The sequence below is a fragment of the Nyctereutes procyonoides genome, unplaced genomic scaffold, assembly GCF_905146905.1.
Source record: "Nyctereutes procyonoides isolate TBG_1078 unplaced genomic scaffold, NYPRO_anot_genome, whole genome shotgun sequence".
In the NCBI taxonomy this organism is placed as follows: domain Eukaryota; kingdom Metazoa; phylum Chordata; class Mammalia; order Carnivora; family Canidae; genus Nyctereutes; species Nyctereutes procyonoides.
Window position 1 is genome coordinate 35413802 of NW_026575142.1, and position 27743 is coordinate 35441544.

At 44.9% G+C, this 27743-nt stretch overlaps 1 protein-coding gene across 3 annotated transcripts; it reads left to right on the forward strand.

The window, feature by feature from the left end:
* The first annotated feature begins 33 nt into the window (after positions 1 to 33).
* On the forward strand, positions 34 to 18807 carry ATPSCKMT (ATP synthase c subunit lysine N-methyltransferase). Of its 3 annotated transcripts, none has more exons than XR_008662144.1 (6): positions 34 to 370; positions 4234 to 4520; positions 8887 to 9024; positions 10252 to 10302; positions 12565 to 12801; positions 17875 to 18013. XR_008662144.1 is itself a non-coding variant. In XM_055307960.1 (5 exons), the coding sequence occupies exons 1-5, from the start codon at positions 271 to 273 to the stop codon at positions 18073 to 18075; spliced, it is 777 nt and encodes a 258-aa protein (XP_055163935.1). In that variant the 5' UTR covers positions 257 to 270; the 3' UTR covers positions 18076 to 18807. The 3 variants fall into 3 exon arrangements, 1 of the variants encoding a protein (XP_055163935.1); XR_008662143.1 differs by having other exon boundaries at positions 12565 to 12873; positions 17875 to 17982; XM_055307960.1 differs by lacking the exon at positions 12565 to 12801 and having other exon boundaries at positions 257 to 370; positions 17875 to 18807.
* The last annotated feature ends 8936 nt before the right edge of the window (positions 18808 to 27743 follow it).

The following is a 27743-nucleotide window of genomic DNA, read 5'->3' on the forward strand; positions in this document are numbered from 1 at the left end:
CTGAGACTTATTTTTCACTCGAGACTAGTTTGACGCTGGACAGTACCTTCTGGAATCAGAGGCCTTAGGAAACTTCTATCATTCCGGAAGCTGTGGGGGGGGGAGGGACTTCGAAGACACGGGCGGGAACTTCAAACCTACAAGTCGAGAGTACATGGAACTCATTGGCCAGAGCTGTTCAGTTGACGGTTTCTAGGTAGTCGTCCCAACGAGGAACTCGTGTACTTACTGCGTTACTTTCTCCCTCCGTCCCACCCCGGCTCCGAGCAGATGGTAGAACCCACTTCCGGATTTCCGCCCTTCCCTCCTCCCGCGCACTCCCCCCTCGGGACGCAAGACGCAGGAAATCTCGCGATGGCGAGAGGAGGCGGTGAGGCGGCTGGGGCGGCTGGGGCGGCTGGGGCGGCGGGCGCCCGGTGGGGTGGCGCTCGGCGGTGCAGGTTGGGCCTCCCGGGAGGGAGCGGGAGCCGCGGTCCGCTCCCCTGAAAGTCGGAGCCTGCCGCGGCTCACGCCGGGGGATCGGCGCGGCCTGGCTGGGGCTCCGCGGACGGGACTCCACCGCCGGTGCGTCGTTCCCTTGCCTGCCGAGGTGGCGGGAGAATCCCCCTTGCGGAGCCCCTGGTGCGGGGAGACCGGTGCCGGCCCTTAGCAGGTTGGGCTGAGGCGTCCGTCACGGCTAGCCCGGTTTCGCGCGGACAGCCCAGCCCCCCGGGCGACGTGATAGCGCCGGGAGGAGCGCGGATCCCAACTCCAGAGGACCCTGACCTCCAAGTCCCCTTCGCCTCCTCTCTTTTTCTGTAATATATGCAGGTTTTTATTAGAGTTCGATTTGCCAACATAGAGTATAACGCCCAGTGCTCATCCCGACAGGGGCGCCCCTCGGTGCCCGTCACCCAGTCGTCTGCCGCATTTCTTTTAAGGACGCTGATGGTGACCTGATAGTCTATAAAAGGGATGAGGTGCAGCTGACCCTTGAACAACCTGGGGGTTGGGGGTGCCGGTGCGGTCAGACCTGAGCGGCGGGAAACGCATGTATAACTTGACTCCCCCACTGCTTTACTAAGACCTACTGTTGCTGGGAAGCCGATTGGCATATTTTGTGTGTTACACGCATTACATACTGTGTGCTTAGGATACCCTGAAAATACTTTAAGATCATTAGAGAAAATATGTTTATGGTGCTGTATCAAAGTAATCACGTCCCAGTGGACCTGTGCAGCTCAAACCGGTGTTGTTCAAGGGGCTCCTGTGCTGCCCCGTGGATCTTGAAAACATGATGCCAAGTGAGGGAAGCCCGTCGCAGAGGAGCACATAGTAGATGACTCCGCTGCCCTGAAAGTCGGAATGGGAGTGGTTGCTTGGGGCTAAGGTGTGAAGGGGAGGGGAGACACCTAAAGGTTAAGTACGGACTCTCTTCTCCGGTAAAGACCTCGTTCTAAGATCGACTGTGGTGATGGTTACGCGTATCTCTGAATGTACTAAGAATCTTTGGATTATATGCTTTAAATGGGCACATTGTATGGTATGTGAATTACATCTCAACGAAGCTGTCCGAGATTATGGAGGCCCCCCCCCCCCCCCCCGCCCACCATAGTGTTGAGACTAAGGTTAGCAGCTAACAGTCATCACTCTCTCTCTCACTTAGAGCAGTAAGGACTTCAGATGCATTAAGTGTTCGGATAACCCAATGAGCGTAGTCGTATTTTACAGGTGAGGAACCCAAGCCTTGGCCAAAACTTAGCTCATGTTACACACTGGTTGAGTTCTGTGACTCCAGAACTTTATGACTCAAATCCTTTTAACCACTGTATTGCATAATTGGGATACCCACAGGATAGTTTTGCAGAGGCATGGCAGATGGTGCTTTCACTTTTTAAAAAGCAGTCAAATACATGACTATTTACTGTAGCGAGTAAATTCCTCCATTCCTCCAGCAGCCATACAATGCTGAAAGGTATAGCCGAAAATTTCTTAAAACTCTTGCCTTCTATTAAACACTGTTAGCTTCCAAATCTGTACTTTTATTTTACCTCCAGCTCCAGCAGTAGACTTTTGTTGTTCTTGTTTCTGAGTTAGTTTTCCACTGTGAAACCGGTTTTAAGACTCATTTTAGGGGACTTCAGAAGTCAAGAAGAAAGCTCCACTCTGTGAGATAGATGCTGGTGGTTGGTCAGTTGCCTTGGAGCAATGACTCACTGCCGTGGGCTAGCTTGTTGTGTGCCCTGTGTTCACATTTGAACCTCACAATGTTGTAGCAGATCACCACATTCATGGGTGTGGTAGGCAGACCACCCCCTCCCACCAGTAGGTCCATGTCCTCAGCTATGGAACCTGTGAATATGTTACACAGGAGAATTTATTTATTTTAAAAAGATTTATTTATTCATTCATGAGAGACACAGAGAGAGAGGCAGAGACACAGGCAGGGGGAGAAGCAGGCTCCTTGAGGGTAGCCCGATGTGGGACTTGATCCCGGGACCCCGGGATCATGACCTGAGCCAAAGGCAGACGTCTGCTCAATCACTGAGCCACCCAGATGCTCCACAAGAAAATTTATAAATGGGGTGAAGTTGGGACGCCTGGGTGGCTCAGCGGTTTAGTGCCTGCCTTTGGCCCAGGGTGTGATCCCGGAGTTCCAGAATCGAGTCCCACATTGGGCATGGAGCCTGTTTCTCCCTCTGCCTATGTCTCTGCCTCTCTCTCCATGTCTCTCATGAATAAATAAAATCTTAAAAAAGAAAATAAATGGGGTGAAGTTAGGGCTTTGAGATGGGGAGGCTTTGTGATGGCTTGTCTGGGTGGACCCAGTGTCCTCACAAGGGTCCCTATAAAGAAAAGGGGGCAGGAGAGTCAGAAGAGGTGTCCTGATGGGAGCAGAGGTTGGGGTGATGTGGGGCCACTGGCTGAGGAATGTGGGCAGCTTCTAAATGCTAGAAAAGGCAAGCAAATTGATCCCACTCTTGAGCCTCCAGAAGGAACCCAGTGCTGCCAGCCCACTTCGGACTTCTGCCCTCCAGACCTATATGATAATAAGTGCAAGATGCTAAGATTTTTTACTGCAGCGTTGGGAAACTAATCCAGTGGGCCCTTTGGTTTACTAATTCCTGAAACCATGGATATTAACATCTTCCAACGACAAGAATCTAATGTTCTCCCCTCTCTTACTGTCTTCTATTTTCCACGATGCCTGTGTTTTGGGCCTAACTTCATCTTCTCCACTAGACTGTGAGCTGCTTCAGGGCAGCCTTGTTCCATGTGGGGCTCAGCATGTAGCTAGTGGTGGGCACTGCCAGCATATACCAGGCAGTGTTCTAAGTGCGTTTCTTGCATCTACTCGTTTCATCTGCATAGTGACCCTGTAATCTCTGTGTTACAGAAGAGAAAACCAGGGTTCAGAGAAGTAAAGGGTCCTACCGTTAGTAAGGTGCAGAGCTCAGGTCCTTACCTCGAGGTTATGCTCTTACTTGCTGATTTGCTCCTTAATCAACTTGAAATTTTTTTTCAAATCAATTTCAGCCCCCAGAACTTGAGATCCTCTTAAGAATGTATTTTAAAGAGTAAAACTCCAGAGGAGGCTATTTTTGGTATCATTCCTTTCTCTGTTTTCAAGTGATTGGAGTTCACTTTATTCCATACTGGTGCACTGACATGATTATTTTATCTTCTGTTCTTTTTGGATCTTCTTTAAAAATCTTTTCATAACCATACTTACTATTTTTTAGTGAGACCTGATTTTAGTCTCTATTATTTGACAATTGTATTAGTTCGACTGGACTGTAGATACCTCACCAATTTTGATGTGGATTCTTTATATCTTATTTGAAATAGGGTAGCAATTAGACATTTTAATATTTGTGAAGTTTTGTTCTACATCATAAAAATACAGAGTCCTTGGTTAACGCCTTTATTAATTGGTATTTTTATTGAATTCATAAAATACCAAAGAGGGACAAATACATTGTTTTCTTAAGGATGATTCAAAAAAAAGTTAGTACGTTGGAAAGAAAAGATTTTAGATTCCCATCAGAATTGAATAATTTTCTCTAAAACACTTTAATTTAGTTGATGGAATTAGAACTCATGGAATCCTACATTTGTAACTTAGCCTGTATTCAGCTAAATTATCCTTCTTTAAACAGTGTGAGTTTGTCAAGAATTGCAGAAAAAAAAAATACTACCTTGGGATTTCAGATTTGGTGTGATGTGTGTATTTCCTGTTTGCTTCCCATCTAGGTACATCCCCTGAAATACTTGAAGAAACTCAGTTGGGATGTGTTCTACCTACAAGTCTTGGCACCAACAGTTTGAAGAAAAGCAGTTGGGGATTTTTATTTACTGGGATTGTTGGTGGGACGCTGGTGGCGGTGTATGCTGTGGCCACACCATTTCTAATACCAGCCCTCCGAAAAATTTGTTTGCCTTTTGTACCTGCAACTACAAAGCAGATTGCAAATGTTGTGAAAATGCTGCACTGCAGGAGAGGATCCCTGGTTGACATTGGTAGTGGCGACGGGCGTATTGTGAGTTATGCTAAGATACTTTAAGGTTTTGAACCAGAGGTTTTAAAATTCTTTTCTTTTCTTTTCTTTTCTTTTCTCTCTTTTGGTATCAAGTTTTTATTTAAATTTTAGTTTGTTAACATATAGTGTAATATTGGTTTCAGGAGTAGATTTATGTAGAACGCCCAGTGCTCATCACAGGTGCCCTCCTGAATCCCATCTAGCCCATCCCTGCTTCACCTTTCTTACGAGGTTTATGCAAAGACCTACTCAGTCTCACAGTTTTTTTTTTTTTAAAGATTTTATTTATTCATGAGAGACACAGAGAGAGGCAGAGACACAGGCAGAGGAAGAAGCAGGCTCCCTGTGGGGAGCCCGATGTGGGACTTGATTGCCAGGATCCCTGGATGACGCCCTGAGCCAAAGGCAGATGCTCACCACTGAGCCACCCAGGTGTCCCTCAGTCTGACAGTTTAATAAAATAGTTGTTTATTTTGTGTGTTTGGCCAAACTATCAAACCCTCCAGTGTGAATTGGAATTTATTTTTTTAGATTTAAATTTTCTGAAAGTGCTCTGTAGATTTGCCAGGCAAAAAGGAGCAATTATTTGGTAATTACGAAATTTTCTAATAAAAAACTTAGGCTAGTAGAGGTGTCATAATGAGAGGAAACACATTGAGTCATGGAGTTTAACACAGATGTGTGCTTCTACGTTTATCTATTACACATACGTAATAATTCCTACGGGATCATTAAAATAAGAAAGAGCCAGTGCATTAACCCTCCCTTATCCAAACCGGACTTTTAGGGTTCTCAGCTCACCGACTCCAGCTGAGAACCTATGAGATTCAGGGCCACTGACAGGCCAGCGGGTGTACCAGAGCATGTTCCACCATGGACATGGTGGCACCGTCCTTATGCCTCCATCCAGTGATGACTCGGAAATTGAGGATGCAGTAGTAAAGGCTCACATTCTGGAAATGTTAGTGTGGAGACCAGCAGGGGTGTGACTCCTCTCACCATCCCCTGGAGCATAGACCTTGCAATTTCATCATGGTGACCTGATGGACACGGTGAAAACAGAGCTCTATTTGTTTTTAAGAAATCAAGAGAGGTTGGGACGCCTGGGTGGCTCAGCGGTTAAGCTTCTGCTTTCAGCTCAGGGCGTGATCCTGGAGTCCCGGGATTGAGTCCCACTTTGGGCTCCCTGCATGAAGTCTGCTTCTCTCTCTCTGCCTATGTCTCTGCCTCTTGCTATATGTCTCTCATGAATAAATAAATAAAATCTTAAAAAAAAAAAAGAAATCAAGAGATCTTTTTTTTTAATAAATTAATTTTTATTGGTGTTCAATTTACCAACATACAGAATAACACCCAGTGCTCATCCCATCAAGTGTCCCCCTCCGTGCCCGTCACCCATTCACCCCCACCCCCCGCCCTCCTCCCCTTCCACCACCCCTAGTTCATTTCCCAGAGTTAGAAGTCTTTATGTTCTGTTTCCCTTTCTGATATCTCCCACACATTTCTTCTCCCTTCCCTTATATTCCCCTTCACTATTATTCATATTCCCCAAATGAGTGAGAACATACACTGTTTGTCTTTCTCCGCTTGACTTACTTCACTCAGCATAATACCCTCCAGTTCCATCCACATTGAAGCAAATGGTGGGTATTTGTCGTTTCTAATGGCTGAGTAATATTCCATTGTATACATAAACCACATCTTCTTTATCCATCCATCTTTCGATGGGCACCGAGGCTCCTTCCACAGTTTGGCTATTGTGGACATGGCTGCTAGAAACATCGGGGTGCAGGTGCCCCGGCGTTTCATTGCATCTGAATCTTCGGGGTAAATCCCTAACAGTGCAATTGCTGGGTCGTAGGGCAGGTCTATTTTTAATTCTTTGAGGAACCTCCACACAGTTTTCCAGAGTGGCTGCACCAGTTCACAATCCCACCAACAGTAAGAGTGTTCCCTTTTCTCCACATCCTCTCCAACATTTGTTGTTTCCTGCCTTATTAATTTTCCCCATTCTCACTGGTGTGAGGTGGTATCTCATTGTGGTTTTGGAAATCAAGAGATCTATATATGAACCAGGACGAAGTTTTAAAACCCAGATTTGAATGCTTTGTACATCCGAGTTGTATCTTCATGGTTTCCTTTCCTTCTTAAGGGGGTGACACTGTAGTTAACTAGGGAAATTACTGTGGGCAGACAGCTCCTTCAGGTATGCTCCCTTGAAGAGTACTGGCGAGACAAAATGAGCAGAGACTCCAGGACCAGCCCACTGTCCTCACTGTACAGAGTGAATAGTCACCTACAGTTGACTATTCTTGACTCATTCCATTTTCCTTTTACTTGCTTTCAATTTTGAGTGAAGGGTCTTAAAATACTGAGGAAATGTGTAAGTAATTGCAGGTGCTTATTGACAGGTCATTTTGATTGTAAATCACAACTAGCTCACAAAACACTCTCCCAGGCAGATTCATTTTGCCTGGTGCTGTGCTCTCATTGATGGAGAGAGAGGGTGGGTTTTCAGCAACTTCTCATCAGACCTGCCAGGGGTTGGCCAATCCAAAAGTGCTTTTTCCAAAACAAACCTGACGGTTGTGCTGCTTGAGGTGAAATCTTTGACAAAAACATGAAAACTGAGTTTAAATAAGCATTATCTTGTCTATAAAGCTACATAATTTTAGAGATATATTGTTAAGTGGCATTTGAATAAAAGAAGAGATTGGACATTTTGTGATTATAGACCATAAATAGGAAGCAGTCATATTATTTGACCATGTAAGTTGATGTTTTTCTTTTTTTAAATTAATTTAGAAATTTTAAAATTTCAGTATAATTGTTACTAGTTTCAGGTGGACAATATAGTGATTCAACAATGGTGTACTCGTCATGACAAGTGTACTGTTAATCGCCTTCACCTACTTCACCCCCACTCCCAACTGTGTTCTCTATATTCAAGAATCTGGTTTGTCTCTGTATTCATTTGTTTGTTCATTTGTTTAAGTTCCACATATGAGTGAAATAATGGCATTTGCCTTTCTTTGACTTATTTCACTTAGCATCATACCATTCTAGATCCCATCCATTCATTGCAAATGGCAAGATTTCATTCTTTTTTTTATGGCTGAATAATATTCCATTGTGTGTTTGTGTGTGTACGTGTGTGTGTATACCACTCTTCTTTATCCATTAATCTAGTAAGTGGATATTTGGGCTGCATGAAGGTGAATACTTCCATAATTTGGCTATTGTAAATAATGCTGCGATAACATAGGGGTACATAAATTTTTTCAAGTTAATGTTTTCATGTTCTTTGGGTAGATACTCAGTGGAATTACTGGATCATATGGTAATTGTATTTTCAATTTTTTGAGGGCCCTCCATACTGTTCCACAGTGACGGCATTCCCACTAATAGTACACAGGGGTTTCTTTTTCTCCACATCCTCATCGACACTTGTTTCTTGTGTTTATGATTTTAGCCATTCTGACAGGTGAGGTGATATCTTATTGTAATTCTGATTTGCATGATGAGTGATGTTGAGCATCTTTTATGTGTCTTGGCTATTTATATGTTTCTTTGGAGAAATGTCTCTTCATGTCTTCTGCCCCTTTTTTTTTCTTTTGATTTTTATTTATTTATGATAATCACACACAGAGAGAGAGAGGCAGAGACATAGGCAGAGGGAGAAGCAGGCTCCATGCACCGGGAGCCCGACATGGGATTCGATCCCAGGTTTCCAGGATCGCGCCCTGGGCCAAAGGCAGGCGCCACCCAGGGATCCCATGCCCATTTTTAAATTTAATTTAATTTTATTTTCAGATCCCCATTTTAATTTATTTAACATTTGTTTATTGGAGTTCAATTTGCCAACATATAGCATAACACCCAGTGCTCATCCCACCAAGTGCCCCCCTCAGTGCCCATCACCCAATCACCCCAACCCCCTGCACACCTCCCCTTCCATTACCCCTTGTTCATTTCCCAGAGTTCGGTGTCTCTCATGTTTTGTCACCCTCACTGATATTTTCACTCATTTTCTCTCCTTTCCCTTTATTCCCTTTCACTAATTTTTATATTCCCCAAATGAATGAGACCATATAATGTTTGTCCTTTTCGATTGACTTATTTCACTCAGCATAATACCCTACAGGTCCATCCACGTCGAAGCAAATGGTGGGTATTTGTCGTTTCTAATGTCTTCTGCCCATTTTAATTGTATTTGTTTTTTTTTTTTTGGTGTTGAGTTATATAAGTTCTTTACATATTTTGGATACTAACCCCTTATTGGATAACATTTGCAGATATCTTCTCCCATTCAGTAGGTTAATGTTTTTCTTCTTAACCTAGAATAAACACAGGCCTCTTTCTGCAGGTGATAGCAGCTGCCAAAGAAGGATTCACAGCTGTTGGTTATGAATTAAACCCATGGCTAGTTTGGTACTCCAGATACCGTGCTTGGCGAGAAGGGGTTCAGGACTCTGCCAAATTTTATATATCAGATTTGTGGAAGGTACGTAAGGCAGAGAATGGTCCTAGGAAATGGCAATCAAAACTTTGTAATTTGTATTTAGTATGATTAAAAACTGAAGAATGTATTAAAAGAAAAATAGTTAAAATAGAGCATAATGTGAACACCTTTTAAATGGATAGATTTACAAACCAACCCTTTTAGAGTAGAAGCTTAAGATTTTAGACCTGATAGGTTATGTGAATTTTAAGAATTTGCTCAATTAAAAAAATTTCTCATTTCTATTACAAAATGATGAGATTTTAAAAATCTCATATGGAAATCTTATAAATTATAAGCATTAATTTGTTGATGTTCTTAGTAATTGGTAGACTTTGTGTGTGTGCATGTGTGTGCCTACAGAGGTATGTATGTGTGTGGCTGCATATGTATATGTGTATCTACAGAGAGGTGAGTGCAAAAGACAGAATCTACTAACTTTGTTATGTTTTTTTTTCTGGTTTTCATAATGTATAAGATACTTCCCAGTTTATTTGTACTCTAAAAAAATGTCCTGTAATTTTGCTTTAGAAATGCTCCATAAAATGTTTTTTCTTAAATAAGAATTTTCCACTGTAATATTGTCATCAGTAGCTTATAAAAATTCACATGAGTTTTGCTTGCATTGTTTTTTATTCTGTATATACATAAACGATCTCCCTGCAGAGTAAATAAGACTTTTATTGGACAATAAGAATTTTGACTGGCAAAGCACTCCCCCCCCCCCCCCAGTTTTTCAACTAAAGATCATTTTATTTCAATTTTTACTTAGTATTTTAGAGGAGAGGGACAAGAATTTTAAGAATGGCTAAACATAAAAGACAGGTGGTTGTCCCATGTCACATGCTCTTGCTGAGCTAGTTTGGTGATGGTGGTGAAGAGTAGAAAAGTATGGACTGGGGCACCAATGGCACAGGGCAACTGGCGCGGCCACCAGATGGTTACTGGACGAGTCACTGGCATTTCCGACAGGTGACCCCTGGGCGGACCCTGCGTGGAGCATCCTTGAGGATGACAGGAATGACTTAAGGGAGGTGTCTGGAAAACTGTAGTGGATTGAGTTAACAGACACGTAAACGTGGATTCCTGTGAAATCTTAAAGGGAGCCACTCTTTGTAAAAAACCTGCTATTTGTCGAAATGGGAAATTGCTACTCCTTTTGAAACAAAAGTTAAGCTTGATGTTTGGCCTTTTAAAATTAACCTCTGCATTATTGCCTCTCTTTTTTAGGTTACTTTTTCACAGTACTCAAACGTCGTTATTTTTGGTGTGCCTCAGATGGTGAGTATGCACCCACCTGTCCCCTGGTTGTTTGGCTGTAGGTCTTGGGTAGACCCTCCAGCTCTAACAGGTCACATCTGTGTGGCTGCCCATCCATGTGGCTGCCCGCCTGTGTACCCAACAGCAGCCCCCTCACCCCCAGAGATTCTGGGAGGACATGAGATTTCAGCTTGCTGGCTTGACAAAGTACTGCAAGGCCTTAAAAGTATAATTGTAAAAGGGGCAGTCATGTTGTTCAAACTTCTGCTTCAGATCAAATTCTCAATGATCTACCTAAGCCCTAAAAACTCCAATCTGGAAACTCTTGTATGAGCTGCCCGTGTCTAATGTAGTTGGAGATTTTCGAGGTTGCTCACTTAATATCCAGCTGAAGTTACTTGGGAGAGTTAATGGCATGTTCCCTTCGAATTGATCAGGCCTCTGGTTTCATAGTGAGGCAGTTTTCAGGGTGGATGAGCGTTGACTACTGTCACTTGACCTCAGCTGACTGATTTGTATTGAACTTAGATTACATATTTTAGAAAGTGAAAACATCGTGGTGGCATCGTACTGTAAATGGTTCTAAATTTAGCTTTTGGGAAGATGACCAGGATGAGATGCTTTTAATTGTTGGTTTACAGACCATGGAAAGAAATCCCTTTTCACTTTTCAAGGTCTATGATTGTGACCATAATAATCCTGGAAAAATGGGATGTTTGCTGAAATGCCACTGTGTAACTGATATGTATGGTTTTTAACTTAAAAAAGAAGGGAAATTTACTTTTTTGTTTTCTTCGTCACACATTAATATTTGTATAAGACAGTTCAGTGTTTGAGAAATCTTTTCTTACTATTAGGAGCTTTGGTACAATGCCACTTTTACTTAAGTCGATTTAGAAGTGCTGTGGTTACATTTTCTTGTAAGTAGCAGGATTCTATATGTTTGGAATTCTTAGTAAGCCAAAATTAAGATAAAATATGGGTGTTCACACTTCTGTTATAGAAATGAAAAGCGGCGTGATCCCTAGTCATTTAAAAGAAACAATTTGATATCTGAGCATTGCTATGGACTTTGACGGTTATCTACTCCTGATGATGTTCAGGCATTCCTTTCGAATAATCAGCATTTTGGAGCAAATAAGTTTAATTTGAATTCCATTCTTTATAGAAAGTAAAAGTAGATGTTTACTGCAACTTCCATGCCATTGTGAGAGGTCGGGCCCTGGTGGCCTGAGGCCGTAGCAGCTCCGCCTGGGATGGGGCAGCAGTGGCCTGTGGGCTCCAACTCCATGTGGGTCTACCATGTTTGAGCATGGCCAGTTTTTGGAGTTGTTTACTTGGGGGAAATAAGATTCCTGTTTTTTTGATGAATGCTTTTGTAATTATTGCCCATTTGTTTGTATACAGAGAAACCTTAAATAAAGAAGTTGTACCATTTCACTGTTCCCAAGAAAAAGGGGAATAGCTGAAAACATGAAGCAGCCATGTTCTGTGGAGTGAGAGGGATTCAGCCCCTGGGCAGTTTTCCACATAGGTGGCTTGTTCACAGGACCCACAGGGGCTTGTTCGTCGGTGCAGGGTCCCACTTTTAAACCTCATGGAGCTTCATCTATGTGAAAGTAGTAATGGGGAGGAAAGTGGTGTCAGGGGGTCAGGAGGCCAGCTCTGCTGTCTGGAGTCTGGGGCGCCCTGCTGGGGCTGTCTGCTAGTGAAATGCACTTCTCTTGTTGATCACTGGCCGGCATGGCTGTGTGGCCCAACGAAGCCCATGTAGCGCCAACATCTCCTGGGGTAGCTGAGTCCCATACAGGCCACAAGGGGCCAGGAGAATACTTAGGGAGCTGGAGAGGAAGAAACTTGGAATTAAAAATCATCCACCCTACTTCTTTTTTTTTTTTAAATTTTTTATTTATTTATGATAATCACAGCGAGAGAGAGAGAGAGAGAGAGAGAGAGAGAGAGAGGCAGAGACACAGGCAGAGGGAGAAGCAGGCTCCATGCACCGGGAGCCCGACGTGGGATTTGATCCCGGGTCTCCAGGATCGCGCCCTGGGCCAAAGGCAGGCGCCAAACCGCTGCGCCACCCAGGGATCCCCATCCACCCTACTTCTGATCCCATACCAATGGTTCCTGACAGCTCTGTGCTTTCGTGGCTCGAAACTCATTTCAATCCTGGTGGGTATCTAACCCTCCAGGGGTGAGGAATCTCATTTGGATCTGGTAAATCCAGTCCTAGTGTGGTAAATACCCACATATAACTCTAGCTCATGCTCCTCTTTTCAGAATGTGAAACAGATCAATCGTGTCCTTATTTAAAACCCAACTGCGACATCCTGTTGCTTTAAAGCAGTGAAGATAAAGTGTGAACGCTCTACCTGGCTCAAGGCCTTGTGTGGAGTGGCCTCTGCCTCCCTCAGCTTTCTGCGCACCAGCCTTCTATCCTCTCAGCCCCTGAACTCCACTGCGTGAGCCGTGTCCTTCCTTCTGACTTCACATCCCGTCCAGCTCTGGGCCTCATTGGTGAATACCTCCTGATCACTTGCAGGTCTAGTGTCCCTTCCTCCAGGAAGTCATCCCTGATTGCCCAATGAGGTGAACCCCAGCGGCCTGTTTTCTGTCTTCTCTGTAGTGAGTTCTCGCACATTTCCTTACATGAGGGCTTCGTCAGGTTGGCCGTGTACACTGCACTGTAGGCTCACGAGTAAGGGCCAGCCTGTCTGCTGCCAGACCCCTAGGACGGTGGCACCAGCGCAGTCGTGACTCAGGAAATCCTCATCAGATGAATGAACGAGCATGGTAGAAACATACCTGTTAAGGATACTTCCTGGTGGGCTATTACATTTCGGAACTTCAAAGACTGCCTAATTTAATTTTAGTTATGAATCATGTTGTGAAATGATGAACAAAAATCTTACCATCATATTCTGATAAAGATAAATGATTCACCATGGGACCATGTATCCTTTGTTCATTCATTCGACAAGTATTTATTCAATACCACAAAGTGCCAGACTCCATGCTAATCACTTGGGGGTACTTTAGTGAATGAATAAGAGAACCACCCCTGGCCCGAGGTGCCTCGGTGCTAGTGGGGAGAGCAGACAGTAAAGGCAGTCCCTATAAAAAGGGCCCCAGGCTGGCCCAGTCAGTAGGTCATGTGACTCTTGATCTCGGGGTTATAAGTTCGAGCTCTCCCCTGGGCATAGAGCTTACTTAAAAAAATAAAAAAAAAATGTGGTACAACAGGAGGGGGTGAGTGCTGTGGGGCGGAGTAAAGCAGGGGAGTGGGGGCAGAGACCATGTCCCTGCAGAGGCGCCCAGGTTGTGTCCTGCTGGGTTTCAGCGGCAGCAGGAGGGTGAGTAAGGCCAGAGGAGAGTGAGGTCAGAGAGGCAGTCAGGGCTGTGGGATGCAGAAGCCCTGGCGGTTTTGGGCAGAGGAGCGGAGGACTGCCGGGTTGCAGAGGATCCAGGCTGCTGTGTGGACTCTGGGCGTGAGTAGAAGCCAGGAGACAGGTTAGGCGCTCTTGCGGGCAGCCAGGCAGGAGGGGTGGTAGGTGCGTGCCAGCATGCAGAAGCTGGTTCTGCAGGTGGTGGAGGATGGAGACAGCAGGGTGGGCCGGCGCATCCCCTTGGAGCGTGGGAGAAAGGAACCATTCCTCAAGGGTTTGGGCAGAGATGCTGGAAGTGCATTGTTGTTGCTGAGCTGGGACAGGCAGGCAGAGCTGCAGGAAGCCCGATATGGGGGCGCCTGGGGGGCTTAGGCGGTGAAGCATCTGCCTTAGGCTCAGCTTGTGATCTCGGGGCCCTGGGATGGAGCCCCGCATCTGACACCCTGCTCAGCAGGGAGTCTGCTTCTCCCTCCACTTGCGCTTGCTTGCTCGCTTGCTCTCTCTCTCAAACAAAATTAAGATTAAAAAAAAAAAAAGGGAAGCCTGAGATGTGTGTGGAGATGTGTGGTTGGCAGTGGTGGGTAGAGGGGTTCTGGGGCTTGGGGAGGTGAGGGGGCTCTTGGAAGGAGCTGAAGCCCAGGAGTGGCTGAGGTCCCCTGCCAACAGGGCAGAGCTGGTCAAGGCCCAAGCTCTGGCCTCTGACAAGTGAGGGGCACCCAGCAAAGGGCTTGAGAGGAGGATTTGGGTAGGAGGAAAGCCCGTGGTGGGGGGTGTTACTAGAAGTCAAGTGAAGCCAGTGTTTTGGGGAGGAGGGAGCCTTTGAACACTTCAAGAGCTGCTCATGGGCATGGCAGTTTGGCTTATGTCTTTGAGTTGGTTTCAACTTATGTTCAAAATTTTGAAGATGTAATTAGAATATGATGAGTTCGTGTCACTTTGAAATCTCTAATTGTATGAATAATTTTGAATTCCATTAGACAGACATGACACATGACTGCTTCTCTTTGTGCATGATATCAAGACCCAGGCTCATTGCATATTTATGTGTGATTGACTCAGTTAATTTCTTACCATTGAAATAGCTTCTTTCATTTGTAGGTTTATCTTGACTTAGCATATGACAGTCATTGGGAAATAAAAGAAACTGTAAAAGAAGAATAATGATAACATGAATACATTTACAATGATCTTTTTATGAACAAAATTGCTGTAAGAATCCTCTGATATTTTGAAAAAACACATATTGTCTCATTCTTTGCCTATTTAATTTTTCCCTCAAGGAACCTTTTTTTTTTTTTTTTTTAAGAATTCTCTTACTGGCTGTTAAAAGAGTAGAAATAACCCATCCTTAGTGGAATTTATTCTTGGTTACCTTGGTATTAATTATATTAAAGAATCAGAGTTTTGGCTCACTGTAGCCAGAGGTCACATGGAGGACTTTCTTCAAGCCACTTTTTAAAGACAGAGGTCAGGAGTAAAAAGTCTTCATAGAAGCACTATTGATTTGTTTGTCTTGATTTATTTGGTTAGTTTTAAAGGGATTAGTTTTTTTTTAAGGGATTAGTTTTTGCTCAGATCTTGGTTTCAAGATATCATTTCCCATTTAGAGGAACCAGGAATGTCTGAGAGGTGGCTGATCTGAGGGCTTAGGGGGATCAAAACAAAAGCCTGGGGCATTTTGCTCAGCCCAAATAGGAAGTGTTCAGAGTATTTTGGGGGCTCATCCAAAGGGGAGAGAGGCGACTTGGGAGGCTCCCAGGGGCCAGGCTGGGATAGTCTGAGTATCAGAAGACACAAGGATGATAGTGGATCAGAACCCACTGTACAGAATAGGAATCTAGGGGCTCATATTTACAACGATAGGTACATAGGCAGAAAGAAGGGAGAGCTCTTCCTTGCAATAGAATGCCTGTTGTCAGTATGATGGACTGACAGGAATGATGGAATTAGCAAATTGCCGCTTTGAAACCATACAGTGAAAATTAACCTAGGCCAGAATCACCAAGAATGCTACATCTGGTGAGGGACATTTCAATGGGCAGCAGGATATTTAATTGTCTCAGGCTACCTCTGGCAAATTGCTCATTATAAGGGAAAACTAGCAACCCCACTGCCGAGACACCAGGTATCACCCTAACTGGGTGGTGACCGTCACTCTCACAGCAGAAGGTCCCCATGGGCATCTGACTGTGGGGCCCTGAGAAGCTCACAGCCCCACTTGTGGGGCCTTGCCAAAGATGTGTGTGCCGAGTCGTTGTGAGCAGAAGTTGAGAACCCAAGGTGAGGGCCCACTGGTGGATCAATGGCCCGACTTCCTAGAGATGTTGTCATGATAGACAAAGGAAGATGGAGGAACTGTTCCAGGTTAAAGTAGACAAAGGAAACATAGCTACATGCAGCATGACATTGTGGGGGAAAGTGTTATAAGAGATATTGTTGGGACATTTGGCGGAATTGGAAGACTTTGAGATTATGATTGGAATACAATCTTAAATTTCCTGAATTTAATAACGGAGCTGGGGTTGTGTCTCAGAGAACACTGACGTATCAAGGAACAAAGGGGTATGTTGTATGCAACCTGTTCTCAAATGGTTTAGGAAAAGTATTCATAGGGAAAGAGGGCAAATTACATAAAGCAAATATGCCGAACTATTAAAAATGGGTGAACTTGGGTGAAGGAATATAGGAATTCTTTGTTCTATTCTTGTGACTTTTCTGTAAATTTGAAATTCTTTCAAAATCACAAAAGAAGGAGGTAAAGATGGTAGGATCTGAAGATCAATTTTAAAGTGGTTGTTAATTTGCTGATATAATTACATCAATACTTTTAGCAGGTAGGTTGGTAATAAAAGGATGCAAAATTGATAAATAAGAGGATTTTACTTTTTATAAGTTGTGTTGACTATGAAGTTATCAGTGCATTAAAGATAAATTTTTGAAGAATCATGAAATATTTCATTAAATTTAAGTTAGATCGAGTATATTTTTCATGGTCCAATTTAGTAATACCATATTTCACTGAAGCTAGATACTGTGTGTGTGTGTGTGTTTTTTTTTTAAAGATTTTATTTATTTATTTGAGAGAGTAACAGAGCAAGCATGAACAAGGTGGGGGGGGGGTGGGCAGAGGGCAGAGGGAGAAGCAGACTCCCCTCTGAGCAGGGAGCTGATGCGAGTCTTGATCCAAGGACCTTGGGATCATGACCTGAGCTGAAGGCAGATGCTTAACCACCTGAGCCACCCAGGCGCCCCAATACTGTTAATTTTGGTATGCACCATTGCTATTGAGAAAGAAAAAAATACTGCCAATTATAATTCTAAGACTATGTCAATTGGGATCCCTGGGTGGCGCAGCGGTTTGGCGCCTGCCTTTGGCCCAGGGCGCGATCCTGGAGACCCGGGATCGAGTCCCACATCGGGTTCCCGGTGCATGGAGCCTGCTTCTCCCTCTGCCTGTGTCTCTGCCTCTCTCTCTCTCTCTCTCTCTCTCTCTGTGACTATCATAAATAAATTAAAAAAAAAAAAGACTATGTCAATCGTAACATGTATCCTGATTTCAGAGATGTTAAAATGTGGGAAAATGTGTTAAGTAATTGAGACAGGGTAGATTGAAATGCTAGGTGGGCAGATAATTTACAGCTGCTTCTCACTTTATTTTTAAATAAGGGTACTTTATTTCATATTTTTAGAGTGGGGGAGGGGACAGAGGGAGAGAGAATGTCAAGCAGACTCCTTGTTGAGGGTGGGGCTCAGTCTCCACCCTGAGATCATGACCTGAGCTGAAATCAAGTTCGGGACTTAACCAACTGAGCCACTCAGGTGCCCCTGTTGTTAATGTGACTTCTGCATTTTAATGGATCGTTTGATAATGTATTTATGCTTTGAAGGGATTTTATTTACAATTATTAATTTTGTTTTAAAGATTTGAGAGAGAGAGTGTACGAGTGGTATGGGAGCAGGGAGCAGCAGAGGGAGAGGGAGAAGGAGACTCCCCGTTGAGCAGGGAGCCTGACATGGGGCTCAATCCCAGGACCCTGATCATAAGCTGAGCCGAAGGCAGATGCTTCATCAACTAAGTCACCCAGACACCCCCACAGTTCCTAATTTTGTAAGGTATCTTTAGGCACTAAGATGCAAAAGAACACTTGGGAATCTTTTCCTCCAACTCACTGCTTATTGAAATAACGGCTATTGTTCTGCACAGATGCTGCGGTTGAAGGAGAAACTTGCGCTTGAACTTGAGGATGACGCCAGAGTCATTGCCTGCCGATTCCCTTTCCCTGGCTGGACCCCAGACCATGTCACCGGGGAGGGGGTAGATACTGTGTGGGCCTATGACATCAGCACTCTGAGAGGCAAGAGGCCCCAAGGACCAGCGCACACCCAGTCAGTCACTCAAATGTAGACTTTTATCAAGCGTGGTTTCCCAGGTGTTGGCCGTCTTCGATTTTATAGAGACTTCCATCTGTGTCTTCAGCAAAGAGTATATTTTTCTTCAGTATGGAATGAAAAACTACTGTTACTTTCCTTAACTTTTGGAAGACAAACAGAAGTTAAGAGCAGCAGGTAGATTTAAGGTCCCCTTTCACGGCGTATTCAAAAAAGTGGTCTGACTTCTTTCCATGCACTCAGACACATGAAAATATGAATGAGTCATAATCACATCGACGTGCGGGGAAGATGTGAACAGCTTTTCACATAATAAAAAATACGACTTAATGCCAGATGAAAAGAAGCACTTTTTAAACAGGGTATATTTATAGTTTTCTCCAACTTCATTCATCCTTAAGATTTATGTCTTTTGTCTATTTCATGGTAAAACTTTCTAAAGGACGTAGGTCCTCATATTCTATAACATTTAAGAATATATATTTCACAAATTAAGAATAATTTGTTCCAAGGCTAGTGGACTACTGTTTTTTATTGAATCTGAGATGTATGTGTGTGTACATGTGTGTGTATTTGTGTCTGTAATCAGCAGTAAGTTTCTAGACAGGCTTCTGGTGGATTTCTGCAGGCATCAGACTATCTGCAAAGGCATATTTAACTTGCCATTTTGGGTTTCTCCTTTAGCTTCCCAAGAATTAGATGATGCCTGGTCCCACAACCTCAGAATAAAATGGACCATTTCACAGAAGTGTTGAGACTCATGGAGTTTGTAAGATCTTTAATTGATTTTTTTTTCAGCTGTGTCTTTAACCTGTAAGTGACCTGTAAGAATTTTCTCATAGAAGTTGCACACGACACAAGGCAGGGAGTAAGAGCTACTATTTTTGATGCCAAGTAGGATTCAGAAATGTCTGGCAGATTGAAATAAGGGATAAATGCTAATTGATAAAATTTAAAGTTAAAAAAAAATAAATAACCAAACAAAAATAGAATAGAGCTTAGTGGTGACATAGCCTAACAGGAGCTGTTTGACCAGACCTGGAGGTTCCATTGACATTGGGGTCAATGATCAGAGCACCTTTGAATGCACCTTTCTCTAAAAGCTTGGTTCCAAGATTGTAAGCTTTGCCTTCCCCACGTGTGCCAGGTTGGCTTTCTTGGATCCTCCGCCAATTCTAGCATTCTGATTCCCTGAAATGCTCCACCAAGAGGATATAAAACCAAGTTTAAAAGATCTAAGTACTGAGACTCTTCCAAATAAATACACTGTGTTCACCATTGCTGAGTGATGGCATACACTGTGACAGGTCACAGCCAAACAGAATGGAAACAGTGCAAGATTCCTGATGTTTAAACCTCACAGCTGGACACTACACATCTGCCAAGGTACTTTCCTGATGGCCAGGGGTAGGAAAGAGCTGCCGTGAAGGCATAGATGTTCTCAAGGTCAGGAGTCTTCTGAGCTTGTGCTGTAATGTGTGTCTCCTAGACCAACTGCAGTCCTTTGGGCTGCAGTGGGGCATTTCACACCTGGCCTGGCACCAGAATCTCCAGGTCTCTGACCCAGGCACCTGTACTGGCTGAAGGTGTGCAGGCACTGCTCCCTCTGATCCCATGGCCATCTGCCCTCTTTCCGGGTAACCCCAGAACCTTCAGGTGTCAGGGACACTGGGCCGGGCCAGTTGTCTGATCCCATCCCCTGGGTGTCACGGTGGGTGCTGGGTCATGGGCATGTGATCCAGTTCCCTCCAGTGAAGTGTGAAGGGACATCTGCTTAGAGCTTATTGCTAACAGAAGGAGGTGCTTGAGGAGTGAGCAGTGCCCTGTCTTTGGGCAGCTGTACAAAGCAGTAATGCCTGCAGTTGTCACGGCCGTTTTGCAGCCACCAGGGGAAAAGTGAAGCTGGGAGCCAGGAGGTTGGTGGAGCAGAAAGCTGGATAGACTGCGGGTCTTTGACGATACCACTGAGTTGCTGAACTGACTCGGAGCCTCCAGTGGGAGGACATCTTACATGGACTGACAAACCCGAACCCGTGTTGTTGCCCTCCCACAGGTGTGGTGGTGTTTGTGCCCTGTGGTGGCCTGACCCAAATGGGGGGTGGATCTCAAGTGGGGCGAGGGGGCCTGGCAGTGTGGAGGGCAGATGGCCCTGGGCCCACTCCCTGTCTAGAGGCGCTGCGGGGGGATGCACTTGCTGGCAAGGTCAGACGTGCGTCTGGAGTATTCGGGAGGGACGGAGAGCTCTCACGGGGGGATGCCCCGCTCCCAGAGTGGGGTTGGGGTACCAAGTCAGAAGGGCTCTGAACTCACACCCAGCCTTCACTGACGGCAGGAGTCCTCCTCAGTGGGCCTCCTGTCCTTGGGGACACGGGCAGGACCGGGTAACAGAGCCTTACCGCATCCCTGCACCCGGGGAGTTTTGCAGGGGGAAAGATAATTCCTCAGGATTAGAAAGGAATTGGTAAAAGAAGGGAAAAAACCCGCTCAGACTGCCCTCCTGGCGGGTGGGGCTGCTGAGGGGAGCTGCTGTGACGTGGACCGCAGTTCGCGTCCTTAGATTAAATCCTGACCCTCGGTGTGATGGTCCGGGGAGACGGGGCTTGGAGGGGGGCTGAGGGTGCTCCGCCTGAGGGTGGGCCCTCTTGAATGGGAGTAGTGCCCTGCGAAGGCGGCCTCAGAGAGCTCCTCCGCCCACCCGCGTGAGCGGGAAGACCACCAGCCATGAGCCAGGAGGCGGCCTCGCACCAGACCCCGCCGCGGCTGCCGTGACCCGAGACTTCTTAGGCCCAGAGCCGAGAGGAATGGTTGCAGGTGGTTAAGCTGCTTGTGTTCTGTGAAAGCAGTGAGCTGGTCAGAGGCCAGCCCGTAGCTGGAAGAGCCACACCCAGCACCATCCAGACTAGCCATCGTTTCCTTGGCCCGTGTGAGGTAAGGAGGTTGCAGGGAGCCAAGCTTCGAGAGGATTCTCTCCAGTGCCAGCTGGGGAGAGCGGGAAGCTAACCGCTTGACGTAATGGTCAGGGCCGGTGGGCTGAGTGGACCCCCCCCCCCCGCGTTCCACTGGAGCCCCATCTGCATATCTGTCGGTGTGGCCGGCACCGCCACGGAGGCTTCCCTGGGGGGGCTCCCTCTGTGCCCCCCGGGTCCCACGGGGGATGCTTTCAGCAGTTTGGCCCTAAACCAATCTGGATGGTATAAACTAGAGCTACAGGAACAAGGGAAGCTGTGTTGGTAAGAAGTGAATTCTAGATGGTAAAGGGGCTTGAAAACCTGTCCTTCGAGGCACAGTTCGAGGCTGTGGATGTCTACCCTGCATGAGAGGCGCTTTGGAGGAAACAGAACAGAGCTCCCAATGTGTGAAGGCTTGCCAAGCAGGAGAAGAAAGGAAAAAGTGGTCATGAACATGACTGGGTGCCAGGATGTTCCGTCTTTGGAAGCACCCCGTTCTCACCTTCAGGGAGGAGGCACGGTCTAGTGATTTTTCTCCTAAGCACCGGGAGTTGTGGTCAACTTGCTCAGCCACAAGCAGACACAGGAGGACAGAGTCTTACTACACTTACTTACTAACCTGCAGTTAGGCCTGTTCTAACCGGCCCTGAGGCCTGACCTTGGCTTTTGGCGTTGGTGCTAAAAGGATGTGAAGCTAAGATCAGTCTGAAGTATGGTTTTAATAAAGTCGTTTGAAGTTAGAATGCGTTGCCTCTGGACATAGTTACTTTCTTCTCAGTGGAGATACTGCAGCAGAAGACTGGGCAGCCACTTGGTGGAGATGTTGTAGAAGAGATCCATCTGGAGTCTCAAAATGACCTAAAACAACCATGAGTTTTCTACCCTTAGCAGGACCGCTGGAACCCTTTGAGCTGAACCCAGTGGGAGTGCTAGGCATGAGAGCGGCCTGCAGCAGTGAGGGCGTTTCACACAACGCCAGCCCAGCCATACTTTGCCTCCCCCAACAGAAGGCCATGGGCAGCTTTTTACTCTGGTATAGCAAACAAAAGCAGCCGAAATCTTGAAACTTCGGGGATGCTGATGGATGACAATAAGATTTATCAGAGCTCTGGCTCAGAAGTGGTAATGCTCGGAGAAGGCTGGAATCTGTTAAAGCCCAGAGGGCTTGGCTGTGGGGAGCACAGTCTTCCCTAAGTTCTGATGAGAACCAGGAGACCATTCTTGAAGCCCCTGGGAGAAATAATGTCACTACTGGTGCCTTGTCCTTCTATGTGACACTGTCCCACCCATCGCCTTGTCAAGGGAGCAGTCTTATAAGGACCCGGGGCTCACTGACTCTCCTCCAGCTGATTGGGCCAGAGTCTGGCATCTGAGCCAAAGGCCATGGAGATGGGATGAACCATGCAGATTCCATGCCGAGAAGTTAAACTGAGGAGCACAAAGATTGGGGACACCCAAGTGGAAGTTAGAGTAAGGAAGTTGAGGCCAGAGGAGTTTTACAGGGCCATGAGAGATGAGGGAGTAACAGGTTTCTCTCTGGGTAAAGGGCTTAGGCCAGGGAGCAAGCCACAGTCGTGTGGAGTAGGAGGCTACCCCCATCTGCTGCCAAGGGCCCAGGAACTGGGGCGGGAGCAGAGCCCTTGCCATCCCTGGTATCTCAGCCCCCCTCAGAGGACTCAGTTGAGGGTTGTGTTTCCTTAAGAACTCCTTTTATGCAGTAGGTTATTTTATGACGAAGGAAAATTGCACTTGTCATGACGTGTTAAACACAAAGATCTCATTATCCTCCAAAATGGTGCAGGCCATATATTTAAATAGAAAGATGGATATTTATATAAATGTAAGGAGATCTCCCACCTGAATAACACAATAGAGTGTCTGCACTCGAATAGAAAACCTGAGTCATCCGGGACCCTCTCAGGCAGAGTGAAGTGTTCCTGTAATAGTGACGCATTATGGTTATATTGGAATTGGCACACTTGTGACCCAATGGACTGATACAAATTGAACATGAACAAAAAAAATCATATAATTTTTATTGGTGAGGGAAATTCAATCTTATTTTTTCTAATTTAATATTATGGTGTGAATATTACCAGAGAAGGATAAAACAGTAGCTCATTGATCACAAGAAGAGTCAAGGAAATTTTCTTTTTTGGAATATCATAGGGTGAAAAATTGGGCAATGAAATGACCTTTTATGAGAATTAATCCCAATGTCGGGAAAGTCCACCGAGCCCCACACGTGTCCCAAACTTGGTGGCTATGTTCGAGTGGCGAGGTGTTGCGGGGTTTGCTGTAAAGATAGCTGGGCAGTGCTGTTCGTGGGGAACGTGATAGCTGCAGGGCTGGCGTGTCACAAGGCATTAGTACGTGCTGGTGCTCAGGGTGAGCAGTCAGCACATTTGGGAGGCAGCCAGAGCTTCTGCTTTTCCAAAGATCGTCCCTTCTCGCTCCCTGGCATTCAACTGTCCCAGGCACCCATGCTTTATTCCTTCATTCCATGGCCTTCCTTCCATGTGTCCACTAACCTTTGATTTAGGTGTTACATTCCATATTCCCATTTTCTTTCTTTTTTTTTTTTTTTTAGATTTTATTTATTTATGAGAGGAGAGAGAGAGAGAGAGAGAGAGAGAGAGATTGAGAGAGGCAGAGAGAGAAGCAGGCTCCATGCAGGGAGCCCAACATGGGACTTGATCCCAGGATTCCAGGATCATGCCCTGGGCAGAAGGCAGGCGCTAAACTGCTGAGCCCCCAGGGATTCCCTCATTGTTTTTTTTTAAAAAAGGTTTTGTTTATCTATTCATGGGAGATACAGAGAGAGGCAGAGACACAGGCAGAGGGAGAAGCAGGTTCCTCACAGGGAGCCCAATGCGGGACTCGATCCCAGGACCCTGGGGTCATGACCAGAGCCAAAGGCAGACGCTCAACCACCGAGCCACCCAGGTGCCCCACATTCCTATTTTCAAGGGGATTTACACTTTGTTAAGGAGCGCTATAATATGAATTTGACTAAAACATGGATTTGTAATGGAGAAATGTCAGATTCCTAGCTTCTTTTTTTTCTTTTTGTATATTTTTTTATCAGAGTTCTATTTGCCAACATATAGCATAACACCCAGGGCTCATCCCGTCAAGTGTCCCCCCTCAGTGCCTGTCACCCAGGCACCCCAACCCCCTGCCTACCTCCCTTTCCACCACCCCTTGTTGGTTTCCCAGAGTTAGGAGTCTCTCATGTGCTGTCACCCTCACTGATGTTTCCCACTCATTTTCTCTTCTTTCCCCTATAATCCCTTTCACTATTTTTTATATTCCCCAAATGAATGAGACCATATAATGTTTGTCCTTCTCCGATTGACTTATTTCACTCAGCATAATACCCTCCAGTTCCATCCACGTCGAAGCAAATGGTGGGTATTTGTCGTTTCTAATGGCTGAGTAATATTCCATTGTATACATAGACCACATCTTCTTTATCCATTCATCTTTCGATGGACACCAAAGCTCCTTCCACAGTTTGGCTATTGTGGACATTGCTGCTAGAAACATCGGGGTGCAGGTGTCCCGGCGTTTCACTGCATCTGTATCTTTGGGGTAAACCCCCAGCAGTGCAATTGCTGGGTCGTAGGGCAGATATATTTTTAACTCTTTGAGGAACCTCCACACAGTTTTCCAGAGTGGCTGCATCAGTTCACATTCCCACCAACAGGGCAAGAGGGTTCCCCTTTCTCCACATCCTCACCAACATTTGTTGTTTCCTGTCTTGTTAATGTTTCCCATTCTCACTGGTGTGAGGTGGTATCTCATTGTGATTTTGATTTGTATTTCCCTGACGGCCAGTGATGCGGAGCATTTTCTCATGTGCTTGTTGTCCATGTCTATGTCTTCTTTGGTGACATTTCTGTTCATGTCTTTTGCCCATTTCATGATTGGATTGTTTATTTCTTTGCTGTTGAGTTTAATAAGTTCTTTATAGATCTTGGATACTAGCCCTTTATCTGATATGTCATTTGCAAATATCTTCTCCCATTCTGTAGGTTGTCTTTTAGTTTTGTTGACTGTTTCTTTTGCTGTGCAGAAGCTTTTTATCTTGATGAAGTCCCAATAATTCATTTTTGCTTTTGTTTCCCTTGCCTTCCTAGATGTATCTTGCAAGAAGTTGCTGTGACCAAGTTCAAAAAGGTGTTGCCTGTGTTCTCCTCTAGGATTTTTTTTTTAATTTTTATTTATTTATGATAGTCACACACACACACACACACAGAGAGAGAGAGAGAGAGAGAGAGAGAGAGAGAGAGAGAGAGAAAGGCAGAGACATAGGCAGAGGGAGAAGCAGGCTCCATGTACCGGGAGCCCGACATGGGATTCGATCCTGGGTCTCCAGGATCGCGCCCTGGGCCAAAGGCAGGCGTAAACCACTGCGCCACCCAGGGATCCCTCCTCTAGGATTTTGATGGACTCTTGTCTCACATTTGGATCTTTCATCCATTTTGAGAGAATGGTCTAGTTTCATTCTTCTGTACATGGCTGTCCAATTTTCCCAGCACCATTTATTGAATAGACTGTCCTTTTTCCAGTGAATAGTCTTTTCTGCTTTGTCGAATATTAGTTGACCATAGAGTTGAGGGTCCACTTCTCGATTCTCTATTCTGTTCCATTGATCTATGTGTCTGTTTCCTGTGTTTTTGGTATTTTGATAAGGATTGCATATTATGAGCAGCTATACGCCAATAAATTAGGCAATCTAGAAGAAATGGACGTATTTCTGGAAAACCAAAACTACCAAAATGGGAACAGGAAGAAATAGAAAACCTGAACAGGCCAATAACCAGCAAGGAAATTAAAGCAGTCATCAAAAACCTCCCAAGACACAAAAGTCCAGAGCCAGATGGCTTCCCAGGGGAATTCTATCAAACATTTAAAGAAGAAACCATACCTATTCTACTAAAGCTGTTCCGAAAGATAGAAAGGGATGGAATACTCCCAAACTCCTTTTATGAGACCAGCATCACCTTAATTCCAAAACCAAACAAAGACCCCACCAAAAAGGAGAATTATAGACCAATATCCCTGATGAACACAGATGCAAAAATTCTCAACAAGATACTAGCCAATAAGATCCAACAGTACATTAGGAAGATTATTCACCATGACCAAGTGGAATTTATCCCCGGTATGCAAAGCAATCAACGTGATAGATCATATCAGCAAGAGAGAAAACAAGAACCATATGATCTTCTCAATAGATGCAGAGAAAGCATTTGACAAAATACAGCATCCATTCCTGATCAAAACTCTTCAGAGTGTAGGGATAGAGGGAACATTCCTCAGTATCTTAAAAGCCATCTATGAAAAGCCCACAGCAAATATCATTCTCAGTGGGGAAACACTGGGAGCCTTTCCCCTAAGATCAGGAACACAACAGGTATGTCCACTCTCACCACTGCTATTCAACATAGTACTAGAAGTCCTAGCCTCAGCAATCAGGCAACAAAAAGAAAGAAAAGGCATTCAAACTGGTAAAGAAGAAGTCAAACTCTCCCTTGTTGCAGATGACATGATTCTGTACATAGAAAATCCAAAAGACTCCACCCCAAGATTGCTAGGATTCATACAGTAATTCAGCAATGTGGCAGGATACAAAATCAATGCCCAGAAATCAGTGGCATTTCTATACACTAACAATGAGACTGAAGGAAGAGAAATTAAGGAGTCAGTCCCATTTACAATTGCACCAAAATCATAAGATACCTAGGAATAAACCTAACCAAATAGGGAACGGATCTATACCCTAAAAACTATAGAACACTTCTGAAAGAAATTGAGGAAGACACAAAGAGATGGAAAAATATTCCATGCTCATGGATTGGAAGAATTGTGAAAATGTCTATGCTTCCCAGGGCAATCTACATGTTCAGTGTAATCCCTATCAAAATACCATGGTCTTTCTTCAGAGAGTTGCAACAAATAATTTGAAGATTTGTGTGGAATCAGAAAAGACCCCAAATAGCCAGGGGAATATTGAAAAAGAAAACCAGAGCCGGCGGCATCACAATGCCGGATTTCAAGTTGTACTACAAAGCTGTGATCATCAAGACAGTGTGGTACTGGCACAAAAACAGACACATAGATCAATGGAACAGAATAGAGAACCCAGAAATGGGCCCTCAACTCTATGGTCAATTAATACTCGACAAAGCAGGAAAGACTATCCACTGGATAAAGGACAGTCTCTTCAATAAAAGATTCTTAGTTTTTATTTGCTTTTACCCCAGCCCAGACTGCCTGACTGGCATTTCCGAGACAGCTCAGAAAGGCAGACCATGATCACGAGTCTCTCTTGACTTGAAAATGTTAATTAGGAATAGAAATTCATAGCCCAGAAACGACGATAACAAGGATAGCTCTCAAGTGTTGACTGTCTACCAATCCTGGGTCTCTTAGATACATTATTTTTAATTGTAGTACTAACTGCACTGTAGAGATGATATTTCTCAGTGGGGAAACTGAGGCATTTAGTGAGTACTGGGTTTGCTAAAGGCCCATGCACTCATTAGCAGAGAGTGGAGCTGGTATTCAAACCCAGGCCTGATTGACAGTAGCACCTGTGTGACTTCTTTGTCACTGCCTGGCCAAGCGTGTGGAGGCTCTGCTGCTCTGAATCAATCCCATCTACTCAGTAGCTTAGACATTAGCAACATTTGAATAACTTTGAGGCTTAGATCCTCTGTCTCTTTGA